The following is a 19,670-nucleotide window of genomic DNA, read 5'->3' on the forward strand; positions in this document are numbered from 1 at the left end:
AACCCCCCCCTCCCCCTTAAAAGAGTTAGATGCACTATTGTAAAGTGGTTGTTCCACTGGATATCATAAGGTGAATGCACCAATTTGTAAGTCGCTCTGGATAAGAGCGTCTGCTAAATGACTTAAATGTAAATGTAAATGTTTTATGCATTCTCCTTATATATGAACTCGTCTTTTTCCCCCTTTTTTCTTACGTCCCCCAAGCATCTACTCTATCATCTTCTTTCTATTATATTCCTCTGACCGCTGTCCCTCCTCTCCTCTTTCACTTCATCTCACTTTTAGCCTCACTCCTTCCCCTCTCCCTCAGTTCAGTTCCCTTCCCTCCAGGCATTCTCAACCAACACACTCTGCATTTCGCTTTTACATCCCCCCTCTCGTTTGCTTGCTCTTCCTTTAAAAATGTTTAGACCCTTCGTCTTCTCTTCCTCTTTGTGACTTCTCCATCTCTCGGTTGACTCCGCTCTGCACCCTTCCTTTCCACCATTTTGTCCAAGTTGTGATCAGACCACTTAAGACTCTTGTGGCCATTGAGGTGACCGACAGAAGCTCTTACTTGTCTGTGGTATCCTGCAGACCTGGGTTCAAATACTATCAGAAATAATTTCAAATACTTGAGTTGTGCTTGATTGAGCGCGCTTGGCTCAATGGACCAATACAATAGACCGGAAAACAAAAACCCTGCCCACTTGGCACTCCAGGCTGGCTAGAGTGAACGGTGAAAGATTTCAAATCATATTTGAACCCATGTCTGTTATCCTGCAGTGCAATCCTTGTCTGATATCTCAAGCCAAAGTCTGCACATCTACAGCCGTCTCAGGCATAATGAACATGAAGCTCCGTAGGGCCATCTAGTAGCCATACATCGGATCATGCAAAACACTGCACTGTCATATTTAGGGGGATATCCGGGTGGTGGAAAATGCAGAGAACTGTATTCGCAGTGTAAACATACACCTTTGTGTACAGATGCTCACGCACACAAACACACCCCTCTTCCCCCCACCACTATAGACACCTGTCTCCAGCAGTCAGTGCTCCCAGCCGGTCCTCTCCAGGTCCGGGGGGTGAAGGGTCATCTAGGATCCTCTGGATCTGGTACTCGATCTCTCTAGGCGAGAGGAGACGCCCCGCCTTGTACACCCACAGCCTGAAGTAGCGCCCCCGGTGGTAGACAGCCACAAATTCACTGTCCTGCCAGTGCTGCAGCAAATCTGGAGAGGAGACACACGTCGAGAGAGAGAGAGATGCAGAACACTACGCATTTTTATTTTATTTTATTTTACCTTTATTTAACCAGGTAGGCTAGTTGAGAACAAGCTCTCATTTACAACTGCGACTAGGCCAAGATAAAGCAAAGCAGTGCGACACAAACAACAACACAGAGTTACACATGGAATAAACAATAGTACAGTCAATAACACAATAGAAAAAAAAGTAAGTCTATATACAGTGTGTGCAAATGGCGTGAGGAGGTAAGGCAATAAATAGGCCATAGTAGCGAAGTAATTACAATTTAGCAGATTAACACTGGAGTGATAGACGAGCAGATGATGATGTGCAAGTAGTGATACTGGTGTGCAAAAGAGCATAAAAGCAAATCAAAACAATATGGGGATGAGGTTGGTAGATTGGGTGGGATTTTTACAGATGGACTATGTACAGCTGCAGTGATCGGTTAGCTGCTCAGATAGCTGATATTTAAAGTTAGTGAGGGAAATATAAGTCTTCAGCTTCAGCTATTTTTGCAATTTGTTCCAGTCACTGGCAGCAGAGAACTGGAAGGAAAGGCGGCCAAAGGAGGTGTTGGCTTTGGGGATGACCAGTGAGATATACCTGCTAGAGCGCGTGCTATGGGTGGGTGTTTTTATCATGACCAGTGAGCTGAAATAAGGCGGAGCTTTACCTAGCATAGACTTATAGATGACCTGGAGCCAGTGGGTCTGGCGACGAATATGTAGCGAGGGCCAGCCGACTAGAGCATACAGGTCGCAGTGGTGGCTGGTATAAGGGGCTTTGGTAATAAAACTGATGGCACTGTGATAGACTGCATCCAGTTTGCTGAGTAGAGTATTGGAAGCTATTTTGCAGAAGTTGAAGGATCGGTAGGATAGTCAGTTTTACTAGGGTATGTTTGGCGGTGTGAGTGAAGGAGGCTTTGTTGCGAAATAGAAAGCCGATTCTAGATGTTTGATAGGAGTCTGGAAGGAGAGTTTACAGTCTAGCCAGACACCTAGGTATTTGTAGTTGTCCACATATTCTAGGTCAGAACCGTCCAGAGTAGTGATGCTAGTCGGGCGGGCGGGTGCGGGCAGCGAACGGTTGAAAAGCATGCATTTGGTTTTACTAGCATTTAAGAGCAGTTGGAGGCCACGGAAGGAGTGTTGTATGGCATCGAAGCTTGTTTGGTGGTTAGTTAACACAGTGTCCAAAGAAGGGCCAGATGTATACAGAATGGTGTCGTCTGCGTAGAGGTGGATCAGGGAATCACCAGCAGCAAGAGCGGCATCGTTGATATATACAGAGAAACGAGTCTGCCCGAGAATTGAACCCTGTGGTATCCCCATAGAGACTGCCAGAGGTCCGGACAACAGGCCCTCCGATTTGACACACTGAACTCTGTCTGTGAAGTAGTTGGTGAACCAGGCGAGGCAGCCATTTGAGAAACCTGTTGAGGCTGAAACCTCAAGGGTGTTGAGTCTGCCAATAAGAATACGGTGATTGACAGAGTCGAAAGCCTTGACCAGGTCGATGAAGACGGCTGCACAGTACTGTCTTTTTATCAATGGTGGTTATGATATCGTTTAGTACCTTGAGCGTGGCTGAGGTACACCCGTGACCAGCTCAGAAACCGGATTGCACAGCGGAGAAGGTACGGTGGGATTCGAAATGGTCAGTGATCGGTTTGTTAACTTGGCTTTCGAAGACTTTAGAAAGGCAGGGCAGGATGGATATAGGTCTATAACAGTTTGGGTCTAGAGTGCCACCCCCTTTGAAGAGGGGGATTACAGCGGCAGCTTTCCAATCTTTAGGGATCTCGGACAATACGAAAGAGAGGTTGAACAGACTGATAATAGGGGTTCCAACAATGGCGGCTGATAATTTTAGAAAGAGAGGGTCCAGATTGTCTAGCCGAGCTGATTTGTACGGGTCCAGGTTTTGCAGCTCTTTCAGAACATCTGCTATCTGGATTTGGGTGAAGGAGAAGCTGGGGAGGCTCGGGCAAGTAGCTGCGGGGTGTGCAGAGCTGTTGGCCGGGGTTGGGGTAGCCAGGAGGAAAGCATGGCCAGCCGTAGAAAAATGCGTATCGAAATTTTCGATTATCATGGATTTATCGGTGGTGACCGTGTTACCTAGCCTCAGTGCAGTGGGCAGCTGGAAAGAGGTGCTCTTGTTCTTCATGGACTTTACAGTGTCCCAAAACGTTTTGGAGTTAGAGGATGCAAATTTCTGTTTGAAAAAGCTAGCCTTTGCTTTCCTGACTGACTGTGTGTATTTGTTCCTGACTTCCCTGAACAGTTGCATATCGCGGGGACTATTTGATGCTATTGCAGTCCGCCACAGGATGTTTTTGTGCTGGTCAAAGGCAGTCAAGTCTGGGGTGAACCAAGGGCTATATCTGTTCTTAGTTCTACATTTTTTGAAAGGGGCATGCTTATTTAAGATGGTGAGAAAATTACTTTTAAAGAACGACCAGGCATCCTCGACTGACAGGATGAGGTCAAATCCTTCCAGGATATCCGGGCCAGGTCGATTAGAAAGGCCTGCTCGCAGAAGTGTTTTAGGGAGCGTTTGACAGTGATGAGGGGTGGTCGTTTGACCGCGGACCCATAGCGGATGCAGGCAATGAGGCAGTGATCGCTGAGATCCTGATTGAAAACGGCAGAGGTGTATTTGGAGGGCAAGTTGGTCATACTGTTGCCTAATTTCCTTTATGGTCAATGCTAACAAATAAAGATTCCAAAACTGACTTTTGTGTGTGTGTGTGTGTGTGTGTATTACCAGTCTCCTCTCCTGGAGTGCGAGTAGTGTTGAACATTCTCTCACACTGAGCTGCACACAGAGGGATGACTGTACCTGGAACACGACTCTGAGAGAGTGAGTGAGAGAGAGAGAAAAGAAACTGTTCTGTAGTTACAGTCTCTTCGCATTGTTTAACCTCAAATGCCATTCATTTCATCCATGACAATATGAATTTAAGAATGAGAGAGAAAGAGAGAGGAAGTGGAATATTCATTGACGACAGTCAGATGCACAGTTCCTTAAAAAAAAGACCACATCAGCAGAAAAAAACGAGAACTCGATTAACGGTCCTTCAAATGACACTTTCACACAGCTACTTCGATGAAATAGCCACCTAAAATGAGTAAATATACCAAAACAACCCATGTTCAATTTCAGTATCCTTCATAAAGTAGGAATTGAGAAAAGGAGGACAATGAGCAACTAAAAGAAAAGGGTGTTTAACAAAGTTGGCTGGCTATTATTCATTCATTTATTTGACATTTTAAAGTACTAACTATCGAGATTTATTATAATAATAATTATTATCATCTATTATTAATGTATATATGTGTTGTTATTATTATCTGACTCATAACTCAGTGCTCCAGTTTGGTAAAATACTGTAGCATTCCTGTCACCGATGTCAACAACACCAAAGATTATGGATATACTAACAAGATGCATGTCTCTCCACCCTAACAATGGGAGTCGTTTTCCACAAAGCTGCACGCTGGGCTTTCTAGCTTTCACCTATCATTTCTTTTGATTGGTGGATACATCTCATTATTGCAATCCTTTTTTGAATATTCAATGAGGGTTGTTGACGTCAACCGCATGTATTCAATGGAGAGAGATGTTATGCTACTAGCCTCATACCATGAATATGCATAGCCATCGAGACAAGTCTGATATAAAGTGGGGTTTTTTCTCAAAGTTGCCGGGATGTCACGTGTCCTACTTATATCAATACACTCGTCACAACTTAAGCGTCACAAAACTTCTATTCGTTTTAATAAACCTCAAGTAGCAAATATGCCATACATTTGTTCGTTGACCAAATTCGACACGCTCTCATTGACCTCCATACAAAAATCCCTTGCTTGGTGGGCGAAACAATGACAAAAGGCGCCATCTGCTGGAGGGAGACAGATGTTGCGCCGAGTTGGGTCTCCTCCTCTCTGACAACACCCACCCACATCTACAAACTGACACAGTGCTGTAAAACGACAGTTAGACAGAATCAGGTTTGACCAGCCACATAATGACTTCAGTTCCATTCATATAAACTATGTCTGCAGCAACAGCAGTCCAATACAGACAGTTAGGCGAGTCTCACTACTATACCAACGGGTTCCTTGGATCGTTAACTTGATACATTTCCACTGAATAATAACGGGCATAACCAGGTCAGCTCAGTACAGCTCGGCTTAGTAGTTAGAAAAAGGGTATAGCTCTTCACTGGTGGTGGTGTAGTACAGTGTACAGGGGGTATAGAAAGTCACCACCCTCTTTCAAAATGTTCACCTTTTGTTGCCCTTACAGCCTGAAATGAAAACATAAAATCAGACTTTTTCCGGCTGTGAATTATACTTTTTTTTTTTTACTCTGAAAATGTATTAAAAGAAAGACAGTAAAATATCCTATTTGGATAAGTGAACACCCACCCCTGAGTTAATACTTGGTGGAACCACCTTTTGCTTGAATTACAGCCATGGGTGTCGTTGAATACATCTCTACTAACTTTGCACACCTGGACTGTGCAATTTTCCCCCATCTTTCCTTGCAGAATTGTTCAAGCTCAGTCAAATTGCATGGTGACCGCTCATTGACTGCAAGTCATTCCACAGATTCAATGGGATTTAGGTCGGGCTCTGACTAGGCCAACTCAAGGACATTTACCTTCTTGTCCTTCAGCCACTGTACGGTTGCTTTGGTGATGTGCTTTGTGTCATTATCATGTTGAAACGTGAGCCATCTTCCCATTTTCAACTTCCTGGCAGAGGGCTGCAGGTTCTCCTGCACTGTCCATTTCCCCTTCTCTCCTGACAAGTGCTCCTGTCCCTGTTGAAGAGAAACACCCCCACAACAGGATGCTGCCACTGCCGTGCTTTACTGTAGGCGTGGTGTTCTTTACCGTAGGCGTGGTGTTCTTTACCGTAGGCGTGGTGTTCTTTACCGTAGGCGTGGTGTTCTTTGGGTGGAAATATGTTTTGGGTTTTCGCCAGACATATCGTTTTGCGTTCAGGCCAAAAAGTTCAAATTTGGTCTCATCTGACCACAGCACCTTTTGCCACTTGGCCTCGGAATCTACAATGCTCTTTTTGGCAAAGCCACCCTCCCACAGAGGCCAGATTTGTGGAGCGCTTGTGATATTTTGGTCACATGCACAGTCTTTGCCATAAAGGCCTGAAGCGCCTTCAAAGTAGCCATTGGCTTCTTGGTAGCCTCTCTGATCAGTCTCCTCCTTGCCCGGTCATCCAGTTTGAAGGGACGGCCTGATTTATGCAGGGTCTGGGTGGTGCCATACAGTAAAATACAGTCCACTTCTTAATAATGGTGTTAACTGTGCTCTGAGGGATAGACAAAGCCTTTGAAATCTTTTTATATCCATCCCCTGACTTTCCACAACTTTATCTCGTAGATCTTTTGAAAGTACCTTTTCTGCCAGTTGCACTACTAAATAGTGGAGTCCTCTATGAACAACTGGTTTTATTCTGAACTAATCAAAGTCACTACAATTGATCACGGATGTAGGCCAATTAGCTTGATTTGTGATCCAGAAGTTGGTTGGTTAAACCTCAGAAAGTTTGCAATTCTAATGGGGGGAGGTGGGGGGGGGGGTGTTCACTTATCCAAATAGGGTATTTTACTGTTTTACTTTTAATTAATTTTCAGATTTTTTATTTATTTTATTCCCCACTTGGACATCGTGGGTTAAATAAAGCTGTAAAAAGTCACATTTTATGTGTTTTCATTTCAGGCTGTAAGGCAACAAAAGGTGAACATTTTGAAAGGGGGTGGTGACTTTCTATACCCACTGTATATGTGTACTAGTACTGGTAGCAGGACTCACAGGCGTTAGCTGCTCACTGTTGACCTTGCGTCGGTAGAGCAGCAGAGCAGTGATGGTGTTGCCGGCCCTCGCTGCCTGGATGGGCGTGGGAGTCACATACAGAAAGTCCTAGTGGAGAAGAGGGGTCAGAGATGGAGGTGAGAGCGAGACAAAAATAAAATAGAAAAGGGAGTGTGAGCCAGAGACAGACATGGACAGACAAGAGTCAGCGGGAGGGAGAGTCAGCGGGAGGGAGAGTCAGCGGGAGGGAGAGTCAGAGGGTGGGAGAGTCAGAGGGAGGGAGAATCAGAGGGAGGGAGAATCAGAGGGAGGGAGAGTCAGAGGGAGGGAGAGTCAGAGGGTGGGAGAGTCAGAGGGTGGGAGAGTCAGAGGGTGGGAGAGTCAGAGGGTGGGAGAGTCAGAGGGAGGGAGAGTCAGAGGGAGGGAGAGTCAGAGGGTGGGAGAGTCAGAGGGTGGGAGAGTCAGAGGGTGGGAGAGTCAGAGGGTGGGAGAGTCAGAGGGTGAGTCAGAGGGTGGGAGAGTCAGAGGGAGGGAGAGTCAGAGGGAGGGAGAGTCAGAGGGAGGGAGAGTCAGAGGGAGGGAGAGTCAGAGGGAGGGAAACAGACAAAGGTAAGGACATGTGGCACTACAGCAGGTTTCTGGGGGCAACATTCCCAGCATTTCTGGAAGTCGAGGAATTCCTGCCCCAGCCCTGTCTCTGGAATGTCACAATAAGCAAATAGAGAGGGGGCAGGTGAGGGAGAGGGCGCTCTAGGGTTTTGGACGGTTGGAAGGAGAAAGGCAGTGAAGGTCTGAGAACTGAAGGCATGAAGGAGGGAAGGAGGGTGGTATATGTTGTGGGAGAGAGAAAGAGTGTATCACATAGACAGTATGCCGCACTGCTTCTTGACACACTGCTCGCTCAGAAGCCAGCCGCACCAACGTGTCGGTGGAAACACCATACAACTGACCACCAAAGTCAGCGTGCATGCGCCCGGCCCGCCACAAGGGGTCGCTAGAGCGCGATGGGACAAGGGCATCCCGGCCAGCCAAACCCTCCCCTAACCCGGACGACGCTGGGCCAATTGTGCGCCGCCTCATGGGTCTCCCGGTCGCTGAGTCTGTAGTGACGCCTCAAGCACTGCCGTGCAGTGCCTTAGACCTCTGTGCCACTCGAGACGCCCTAAAAATCCTTCTTTAACCTGTCTCCTGCCCTTCATCTACACATACTGAAGTGGATTTAACAAGTGACATCAATCATGGATAATGGATGGATAATGCTTTCACCTGGATTCACCTGGTCTGTCTATGTCACGGAAAAAGCAGGTGTTCTTAATGTGTTGTATACCCAGTGTATATCTATAGTGTATCGTGGGAAGAGCAGTACCATGCCATAGTAGTTGCTGTTGACCATGATGGGGCCTCGTCCTCTCAGGTAGATGTACTCCTCCCACCAGTCACTCACCTGACAGACAGACAGACAGAGACGGAGAGAGAGAGAGATTAGAAGTGAAATCATCACACTTCAACAGCTATGAGCCTAAGTGAGTGAGCGAACTGTGTATGTGTTTGTGGGAGTGAACAAACAGTGTGTGCAGCAGTGAGTCTACTCACATAGTTGGTAGCCCACAGAGCTTTGAGTTTGAGATAGCGCTGCAGCCGGTTCCCCAGACTGTTCTCAAACTGAGCCGCCAACACAGTCATCCGCTGGAACCCCGGACCACTCAGCAACGGACGCACTGACTCCAGGTACTAAGTGAGAGAGACCCGCCACACACCTCGGGTCAAAACAGTGTACTGTGGTGTCTTCATTAGTTGTACGCCATAGCAGAACGTATAGCACCTTAGCAAAACATTCTGCAACGGAAACCGTTTACGCCGAGCTTCAATTTTTTTGCAACAAAAACAAGAGTTTATATCGAAAAAATTCAGCTAGGTCCCTCCCGGTTTCATTCTGTTTGCCTCCGTTTGATTTCTAGTGAATACACCCCAGGTATGAATGTTGCACCCATTCCACTCTGATTCAGTCCATTCTATTTAAAATGACCAAGATAAAATGGATGTTCAATCGTTGTCAGTTTTCAGGTGACAACCAGCCATTTCAATTCTTCAAACTCTGTCAGGTTGGTTGTTAATCATCGCTAGACAGCCATTTTCAAGCAGATTTAAGTCAAAACTGTAACTACGCCATTCAGGAACATTCAATGTCGTCTTGGTAAGCAACTCCAGTGTATATTTGGCCTTGTGTTTTAGGTTATTTTCCTGCTGAAAAGGTGAATATGTCTCCCAGTAACCACATATCCATCCACAGTTTTTATGTGAGTAAAGTCATACCGTATAAAACTAAATCCCGACAGCTGTGATAGAAACAGGAAGTTTCCCAAAAATTGTATAAACGCTGATACAATTTGTTCGTTCGACACGGCGACATCTTTTTGTGTCTGTAAAATGAATTACGCGAGAAATGGCAGTGCATGTGTTGGATTTGCCCCAAACATAATGCTTTGTATTCAATAAAAAGTACATTTCTTTGACACATTTTTTGCAGTATTACTTTAGTGGAAACGGAGTTAGGAAGGACTCCTGTATCTTTGTAGTGACTGGGTATATTGATACACCATCCAAAGTGTAATTGATAACTTCAACATGTTCAAAGGGATATTCAATGTCTGCCTTTTTTCTCTTTTCACCCATCTACCAATAAGTGCCCTTCTTTGCGAGGCATTGGAAAACCTCTGTGATCTTTGTGGTTGAATCTGTGCTTGAAATTCACTTCGACTAATTTAATAAAACATTTTATTTAACCTTAATTTAACTAGGCAAGTCACTTCTCGACTAAGGGACCTTACAGATAATTGTGTGTGGTACAGAGATAGGGTAGTCATTCAAAAATCCTGTTAACCACTATTATTGCACACAGAGTGAGTCCATGCAACTTATTATGTGACTTGTTAAGCACATTTTTACTCCTGTACTTATTTAGGCTTTCCACAACAAAGGGGTTTGATCATATTACTCCAGTGCTAGCCTCTCTACCGCACCTGCTCTCTCTAACTCTGAATGCTCGGCTATGAAAAGTGTTGGGGATGAATCAGAATTAGTTGGGTAACATAGATAAATAAGATGTTTTATATACATAATATGCTTATGTGAAAAACTTGTCATTAGAATGTCTCCCTTTGGACTATACTGTTGACAGTTGCACTTTTCCCTTCTCAGCTAGGGCTCAGTCACTTGGGGCCCAGAGAGGGGAGAAGTCAGGCTTGTCTTTTACATGTCTGGTAATATGCAGAATATCAGAAAGGAAGAGGTCAGAATGGAACATTGTCTTCATATGTGCATGTATCTGTTAAACCATGTGAAGGGATGATTAAGGGGGAACCAATTATCTCTTGGCTCCACAATGTCTGTGCACAAGTCACTCCCCTCAGTGAGCTTCTCCAGGAGTGGGGAGAAGAGTATTTGAGATGGGTGTATCTAGAGTTGACAATTGATATATGGCATTGGATGAGGTAATGTTTTGGTACTATGAAGTACCAAGAACGAGATTAGAACCTCGTCTTAGAGACCAAACTGAACGATAATTTATAGCTAATGCTATTTGGCTATGGGATACTCCTCTCTCAAGTAAAAGGCCCTTTGTAAAGTTCCTGAGATCTGTAGTTCGTCATATGAGTTGAGAGGGGTGTATCTTAGCTATAAAAGATACTTGTATTCTTTTGTAAGCACTCTCAGAATTCATTTATAGACACTGAATTGATCTGAGAGTCAAAGGGCTATGGTGAAGCTCATATAATTAAATATGAAGTTTAAGTATAACTCTGACTGGTGTGTGGTTTGTAAACTCTCCTCATTTAGTAATACAGGAAATTACCACGACAAAAGCCAACTGACATTTTCTCATGAGGTGCTGACCTGTTGCACCTTCTACAACCACAGTGATTATTATTATTATTATTATTTGACCCTGCTGGTCATGTATGAATGTTTGAACATCTTGGCCGTGTACTGTTATAATCTCAACCCGGACAGCCAGAAGAGGACTGGCCACCCCTCAGAGCCTGGTTCAAACTCTAGGTTTCTTCCTAGGTTTCCTAGCCACCGTGCTTCTACATCTGCATTGCTTGCTGTTTGAGGTTTTAGGCTGGGTTTCTGTATAGCACTTTGTGACATCGGCTGATGTAAAATGGGCTTTATAAATACATTTGACTGATACATTTGATTGGTTTAATAGTTATTGACTCAAGACATTTCAGCTTTTCATTTTTAAATCTTTTTTTTTTTTTTATCTCATTTGACACTATTGGGTATTGTGTGTAGATCAGTGACACAAAATCTAAATGTAATACATTTTCAATTCAGGCTGTAACACAACAACATTTGGAAAAATTTAAGGGGTGTGAATACTTTCTGAAGCCACTATATCTCCACCACTAGGGTGAACTGGGCACTCTTAGGTTGGTTATGCGTTTGGGGGAAGCGAATCCTGGATCTATGCACACTCACCCTCTCCAGTGTGTCTTTGATGGGCGGGACGGGCAGGCAAGGAAGAGAGGTCTGATAGCTGTACAGGAGAGGCTTCCTGCCAGACAGCAGACGCACCAGGGTCTGGGGGGGGGTGGAAGAGTGGGGGAGGGAACATCAATGAACCTACTAAAACTACAACCACAGTACAACCAAAGATTTTTTATAACTAAACCAAGATAGACCACAGCCTGTCGTTTCCAATGGCAACAAATTAGTCATAGTGGGCAGAACAAGCAAGGAGGTAGCGAGATCCTATTGCCGTTTTCTAGCATTCGTCTGCATATTTCCGTTAGGGAACGCCTACTCTGTGAAGTGCGTGTGTGCAATAACTCAATTTGCCTTTGCACTCCTAAACAATGCCATTTTTTAAAACTTTTGCAAAGGTTAAAGTCCACAAAACTTAGTCCGCTCTGTTCATAAGAGATTTTACTTTTGGGAACAGAAAACTGTATTGAGATCAAAGGTTTCATCGATGAGAAAATGTGCAGAATGTCGGCCAAAGGTTTCCTCATTGAGAGAGAGAGAGAGAATACCAACAATGAATACATTATAGTAGTAGACTGGTTGTCAGTACGGCTGCAGGTCTGCAAGAGACTCTAAGAAAACATCACTGGATAAAAGAAAAACAAGTAACATGAGGACCTCTGTTGGTCAAACGTAGATGACATCTCTGTACTGGCATGAATTTGAAGAACAAGCACCTACCCACGTCAGCCGGTTATTGTCATGAAAGAGACTGCCAGTCTCACGGTGATTGACTGTTAATATAATCCACTCACCACCGTATTTGGCAGGTGAGCGGACACGCCAAGAGGATGCTTCACATTTATACATCCTGTGAAATATCTGTCACATTGTTCCCATCTGTGGTACAACTGCAGCTGCCTCTCCTGTTCATGCTTTGGCCACTGCGTGTACTATTGCCACAACCAATACCATGACCAGCGATTACAATATCACTATTATTCCATCCATCCATATACTACAGAAAAACGGAAAAACAGTGCTAGAGTGAGAAGTACAAAGAGGGTTTCCTCATTAAGGTTTCCACCGTCTCTGGCATAGCATGCATACCACCCAGACTTTGGTGGTGGTGGAGATGTGTCCGTGCTGCTCGAACATCCAGCGGTGGTAGGAGAGCAGCAGCTTGAGACAGAACCTCAGGGTCAGGATGAGCGACAGCCACAGCAGGGTACTGAACACCAGCACTGACAGCATGGTCTGGCCCTGGACACTCAGAGAAAGACTACTGGTGGGGGAGAGGAGAGAGGCGAGAGGAGAGAGAGAATACCAACAATGAATACATTATAGTAGTAGACTGGTTGTCAGTACGGCTGCAGGTCTGCGAGAGACTCTAAGAAAACATCACTGAATAAAAGAAAAACAAGTAACATGAGGACCTCTGTTGGTCAAACGTAGAATATTACAGCCCTGTACTGGCATGAATTTTAAGAACAAGTCCTACCCACGTCAGCCGGTTATTGTCATGAAAGAGACTGCCAGTCTCACGGTGATTGACTGTTAATTAATATAAATCACGTTTAGCATCTCCAGGCCTCCATTACAAGCCACTGATGCGCGCCTCTGGAACACCTAGATCTAATTAATGAATTGAATATACAACAGAGTAAATCCATTACTTATTTTAGTCAGGTCTAAAGAAACATTATGATTTGAAGAAAATGTATTTCTGAAGAACAGAATATGATCTGTACTGTATGTGATCTGGCTATGCTCCATACCATAGGCTGTAGGCTTGTTCATTAAATCAGACAAGATATGCTTATAAGTCCCGTGCCATTATTTTACATTACATGATTTTATAGTAAGAAGAATAGAATTTAACTTAGCTGAATAAAATAGAAAGGATATTTTTCCCGTTTCCGGAGCGCGCGTGCGTGCATGTGAAGCGGCTATCTTGAGCGTAAAAGTGATCATTTGAAACAGGTCCTATACACTATATTTAGAGTTATTTGGCAACTTCAGTAGTGAATGATACAAACCTCAGAATGTCTTAGAAATCAAAAAATGTATGGGCTGCATGGTGCGACTATAGGCTATTGATGATTTGAGAAAGTAGCAACAAAAAAAGAAACTTGCGCTCTGTTCCTTGCCTCAGGCTGCATGTGCTGTTCTCTCAAGTGAACATATTTTCACCTATCACCCTATTCTCAATTGAATCTTGTCTTTTCTAATGCGTAAAATATGTTTCGATTTAGAATGGCCCATTATTAAATGTGCAGGAACAGGGGGGGAAATGATCCACACGCGCACACGCACACGCACACACAATGAATGTTATCATGGGAGGAGAGCGCAGGAATGTGAGTATACATAAATGGTCCAGTGAGTCAGCCATGACTATAGCCAACTAAGCCCAGGCTGTCGCTTTAATAAGGGCATAGGTCATGTGTAGTAAAACATCAATTATAAACTGGGTGGCTTTACTCTTCCTCCCTAGGACAGTGTATGATGTAGTTACCTCACAGGGAGAGGTAGTGAGTAATATAGCTAGTTACCTGATGGGCAGGTGCTCCTGGATTTTGGCAATGAGGCCCATGGAGGGGTCAGAGCGCATGTACATGGTGGCCAGGATGGCTATGACAACAAACAGCCAGGAGGAAGGGCTGGCGGGGTACACCCCTTTGATCACCCTGTTCTGTCACCACAGGAGAAGAAGACCACGGTGTGAATATACTGTACATAGAATATGAAACGGTAGGACTGGTAGAAAATACAGAGGTCAGTGTACAGGATACTTAAAGACCAGTAGAAAAACAGTGTCAGTATATAGGATGAATTGGATATGGTTACCTGAGGAATAGCAAAGAAAGTAGTAAATATGCATAACGATGAAAGTGAAGGTGATATACTGTATATTCATATGAATATACTGTACGTACACACATTCAAGGGTTTTTCATTATTTTTTTACTATTTTCTACATTGCGAGCTGCATCAGATGACCTGGCCTCCACAATCACCTGACCTCAACCCAATTAAGATGGTTTGGGATGAGTTGGACTGCAGAGTGAAGGAAAAGCAGCCAACAAGTGCTCAGCATACGTGGGAAATCCTTCAAGACCGTTGGAAAAGCATTCCAGGTGAAGAGAGAATTCCAAGAGTGTGTAAAGCTGTCATCAAGGCAAAGGGTGGCTACTTCAAAGAAACTCAAAAATATTTTGATTTGTTTATCACTTTTTTTTGGTTACTATATGATTCCATATGTGTTATTTTATAGTTTTGATGTCTTCACTATTATTCTACAATGTAGAATATAGCAAAAACAAAGAAAAACCCTTGAATGAGTAGTTGTGACCAGACTTTTGACTGGTACTGTATATAAAAGTAAAGGACTGGTGTAGAGGAACATGTGGTACATACTGAACCCTTCATCTCAACATCACCCAATTCAAACTCTTAAACATGCCCGAGGCAGGAGTCTAAAGAGGAACTGTTGGACACAAAAGGAAACAATCCAACGTTGGAGTTGAAACAAAAACTTGAAGAACGGGTGTGGCTACGCTTCAAGTCAACGTCTCATGACAATGTCTGAGCATGCACAGGGACACCATAGCAACCCGGTTGGGAGGTGTGTCGGATTGAACACGAGTTCAATACTTTTAACGTCCATGAAGGCCTAGCCATTATTGAGCCTTCTTTGCTTGTAAATATCCTTTGATATCGGTAGTTTTAAATGTGATTTTGTCTGTATGTACTGATTGCTGCAAAATGAATTGCCTCAGAGGACATTAAAGTTAACTAAACTAGTTGAGCACTACAGCATAGACAACTTGAGGGAAGTGACATTGCATTAAAAAAAGCCATGCGACACAAGTTCACACAAAAAACACTTATCTGCACAGCTGTACAGTGAGCAGAGCAAAATACTGTAAGTAATGTAGTAACAAAAAGGTATTTGTTGACATATCTATACATCAAAGTCCAGCTCGTTTCCCTCTGCATCAGGCTCTGTAGCACCTACATATTGCATTTCACAGAACATGAACACACACATGCATATATTCTCTCATACATAGACACACACGCACTCATGTTGTCCTATATACAGTATCAGTGTATATAGACACACCTACTCATTCAAGGGTTTTTCTTTATTTTTACTATTTTCTACATTGTAGAATAATAGTGAAGAAATCAAAACTATGAAATAATGCAAAAAATAACCAAAAAAAGTGTTAAACAAATCAAAATATATTTTAAATTCTTCAAAGTAACCACTCTTTGCCTTGATGACAGCTTTGCACACTCTTGGCATTCTCTCAACCAGCTTCACCTGGAATGCTTTTCTAACAGTCTTGAAGGAGTTACCACATATGCTGAGCACTTGTTGGCTGCTTTTCCTTCAATCTGCGGTCAAACTCATCCTAAACCATCTCAATTTGCTTGAGCTTAGGGGATTGTGGAGGCCAGGTCATCTGATGCAGCACTCTGCCACTCTGCTTCTTGGTCAAATAGCCCTTACACAGCCTGGAGGTGTGTTGAGTCATTGTCCTGTTGAAAAACAAATGATAGTCCCACTAAGCTCAAAGCAGATGGGATAGTGTATCGCTGCAATGTTGTGGTAGCCATGCTGGTTAAGTGTGCCTTGAATTCTAAATAAATCAGACAGTGTCACCAGAAAAGCACCATTACACCTCCTCCATGCTTCACGGTGGGTACCACACATGCGGAGATCATCCGTTCACTTACTCTGCATCACAAAGACAAAAAAAAAATCAAAAATTTGGACTAATCAGACCAAAGGACAGATTTCCACCGGTCTAATGTCCATTGCTCGCGTTTCTTGGCCCAAGCAAGTCTCTTCTTCTTATTGGTGTCCATTAGTAGTGGTTTCTTTGCAGCAATTCGACCATGAAGGCCTGATTCATGCAGTCTCCTCTGAACAGTTGACGTTGAGATGTGTCTGTTCCTTGAACTCTGTGAAGCATTTATTTGGGCTGCAATCAGAGGTGCAGTTAACTCTAATGAACTTATCCTCTGCAGCAGAGGTAACACTGGGTCTTCCTTTCCTGTGGCGGTCCTCATGAGAGCCAGTTTCATATTAGCGCTTGATGGTTTTTGCGACTGCACTCTTTACATTTTCCGGATTGACTGATTTTCATGTCTTAAAGTAATGATGGACTGTCGTTTCTCTTTGCTTATTTGAGATGTTCTTGCCATAATATGGACTTGGTCTTTTACCAAATAGGGTTATCTTCTGTATACCACCCCTACCTTGTCACAACACAACTGATTGGCTCAAATGCATTCAGGAAAGAAATTCCACAAATCAACTTTTAACAAGGCACACCTGATAATTGAAACGCATTCCAGGAGACTACCTCATGAAGCTGGTTGAGAGAATGCCAAGAGTGTGGCTATTGTGAAGAATCTCAAATAGAAAATATATTTTGATTTGTTCAACACTTTTTTGGTTATTCCATGATTCCATGTGTGTTATTTCATATTTTTGATGTCTTCACTATTATTCTAGAATGTAGAAAATAGTAAACAAAGAAAAACCCTTGAATGAGTGAACCATTATCATGCACCGTCTCTGCACAGGGACAGGGGGGGAAATACATGTCATCTATGCACTTAAATAGCAAATGGAGGCTTTTTCCGTGGTTCATTTTCATGCCAGCCAGGCAGGCTATACTCCTGTTGTAAAGTGGCTGTAGGTAATAACGCAAGATACGTTCTGAGCAAATAATGTAAGAAATATCACACACTAAAAAAATACTGCAAAGTTGTCTCTGCACCATTTTGTTATCAAACACAAACACACACACCCCCAACTACCCTCACCCCCCTTGGTCCTTCTTTACCCTCATGCGGCTGATCCTCTTCTTCCAGGAGCGCAGGCCAGAGAGGTAGATCTGGAACAGGGCCTGGTAGGAAAGGCGCAGGTCGATCCCCTCGGGGGTGATGGTGAACTGGAAAGCCACTGCCTGGTGGGCCTCTGCCATCGCTACGGAAACAGGACCAGAGTCACATACAATCATCTATTAAACATGAAAATACAGTTATAACTACAGCACCATCACTATAGAAACAGGACCATACAGTTGCATAAAATATTGTACTGATGGTCTACCTCAGGGCTCTCCAACCATGTTCCTGGAGATCTACTGTCCTCTAGGTTTTCACTCCAACCCTGTTCCTGGAGATCTACTGTCCTCTAGGTTTTCACTCCAACCCTGTTCCTGGAGATCTACTGTCCTCTAGGTTTTCACTCCAACCCTGTTCCTGGAGATCTACTGTCCTCTAGGTTTTCCCTCCAACCCTGTTCCTGGAGATCTACTGTCCTCTAGGTTTTCACTCCAACCCTGTTCCTGGAGATCTACTGTCCTCCAGGTTTTCACTCTAACACTAATTTAGCACACCTGATTCTAATAATTAGCTGCTGGATGAGCTGAATCAGTTTAATTACAACTGGGGTTGGAGAGAAAACCTACAGGAAGGTAGCTCTCCAGGAACAGGGTAGGGGAGCCCTGGTCTACATCTTCAAGTTTCAGTCCCGACCGAGGTACTGCAGACAATGTATTCAGAAAGCAGGATTCCCCATTATAGTCAATGGGAGTATGCCAGTCATAGTGGTCAATATTCATGGTTATTAAAAAAAATATATATATAAAAAAATGTCATAACGCAATCATTGTACCAATACTTGCTTCTACTTCACCAGAAGTTAATCTTTGAACTGATAAAAAAAAAAAAATTGCGCACACAGAAGATGTTATAATGTTAATTTGCAGCCTGCAGTACCCTGTCGGCCTTCAACGTGAGACACTCAATGAAAGGGGGCCGCACCGAGCTAGCCTGCAAAGTCACTTCCTGGAGTAGCTCAAACTGCACATGCAACATTTCCCAAAAATTCCTCCATGAAGCAAGATGGCGACACGCTAAAACGACACTTTCCGATGTTCAAATGCGCCACTGAGGCTTCACATAGGAAACAATGGGGCGACGTCATCAATGGCTCCGTCCATTGAGTCCGCTGACAATCCCTGACAACAACAATCCACAGATGATGAGATGATCTGTCTGTGACATTTCAACCATAATATTAACATCTATTCAATATAGGGCCGGGGACGATACCAAGCATCGCGATACTTGTTAGTATCGTGGTGAGGAAACAACACACGAAGCGGATGTCACTTCATGAGGAAAACAGCCCTGATGTTGGAAACGAACATCATTATGTTGTCATCCAGAGTCACAAGTATTTATTTTCCAAGCTATAGCACACTATTTTACAGGCAGCAGGTTTTTAAAGGACCAACGAGTTTGGTCTGCTTCGTGTTCACATTTTTGCTGTGTAAAAAATACTGTGACGCTTGTATCGTCACAGCCTTTATAGAAGAGAAAGACAAAACATTGGCATGTTCAATCAGGTGCGCACGGATTGAATCAAGTTCTGGTGAACGGCAATGTGCCACTGTTCAGTATTAGTCTATTATCCAATACTTTCAGATCTACATAAAGAGCCTGGGTAGATTAGGTCTATATGACTTCTGCCAATGACTACCTGTTGGTTCAGTTCTAGTCTCAGTCATTCCTCACATAGTTGAAATGGATCATTTTCCAATGTCAAAGCTATAAGTGTAGCCTATACTGTAACTGTGCCGTGAAAAAAATATGCACAGGTGCGTGAGGGGCACACACACACACACCAGGGGTAAAGTTCACCGGTACAGCTTGCCACTGTTGTGTGACGGTTCACATCACACCGACGTGACTGAACCGATTCCAGTTGTATTAGCTACACACACCTGCCATGTACACACTGACACACACAACATTGGCCCAGGATGTGATGGTTGACCTATACACCCACATTTAAAACCGCACACGGAAGGAACTATAAAGATCATTTGCAGCCTGCAGTACCCCGTTGGCCTTCAACTTGGGCTACTCAATGAGAGAGGGCAGCACTGAGCTAGCTTGCAAAGTCACTTGCTAGAGTAGCTCAAACTGCGAGAGAGTGAGTGAGTGAGTGAGTGAGTGAGTGAGTGAGAGAGAGAGAGAGAGAGAGAGAATATGTGTGTGTATTGAAATGAGCAATGCATATTTCTCC

At 43.8% G+C, this 19,670-nt stretch overlaps 1 protein-coding gene across 2 annotated transcripts in view; it reads right to left on the reverse strand.

The window, feature by feature from the left end:
• Positions 1–19,670, reverse strand: part of cpt1a2b (carnitine palmitoyltransferase 1A2b) — a 53,868-nt gene that overhangs the window by 30,557 nt on the left and 3,641 nt on the right. The window contains exons 2-10 of one of the 2 annotated variants that reach the window (XM_038980321.1): positions 17,416–17,558; positions 14,104–14,243; positions 12,659–12,830; positions 11,564–11,665; positions 8,672–8,809; positions 8,445–8,522; positions 7,079–7,186; positions 4,003–4,090; positions 1,019–1,214 (exon numbers count right to left, since the gene is read on the reverse strand). In XM_038980321.1, coding sequence (XP_038836249.1) covers positions 1,019–1,214; positions 4,003–4,090; positions 7,079–7,186; positions 8,445–8,522; positions 8,672–8,809; positions 11,564–11,665; positions 12,659–12,830; positions 14,104–14,243; positions 17,416–17,556 — 1,163 coding nt within the window. In that variant the 5' untranslated portion in view covers positions 17,557–17,558. Of the gene's footprint in view, positions 1–1,018; positions 1,215–4,002; positions 4,091–7,078; positions 7,187–8,444; positions 8,523–8,671; positions 8,810–11,563; positions 11,666–12,658; positions 12,834–14,103; positions 14,244–17,415; positions 17,559–19,670 lie in introns of both variants that reach the window. The other variant, XM_038980312.1, reaches the window with a different exon arrangement.

Source organism: Salvelinus namaycush, chromosome 3 (assembly GCF_016432855.1).
Source record: "Salvelinus namaycush isolate Seneca chromosome 3, SaNama_1.0, whole genome shotgun sequence".
Classification (NCBI taxonomy): domain Eukaryota; kingdom Metazoa; phylum Chordata; class Actinopteri; order Salmoniformes; family Salmonidae; genus Salvelinus; species Salvelinus namaycush.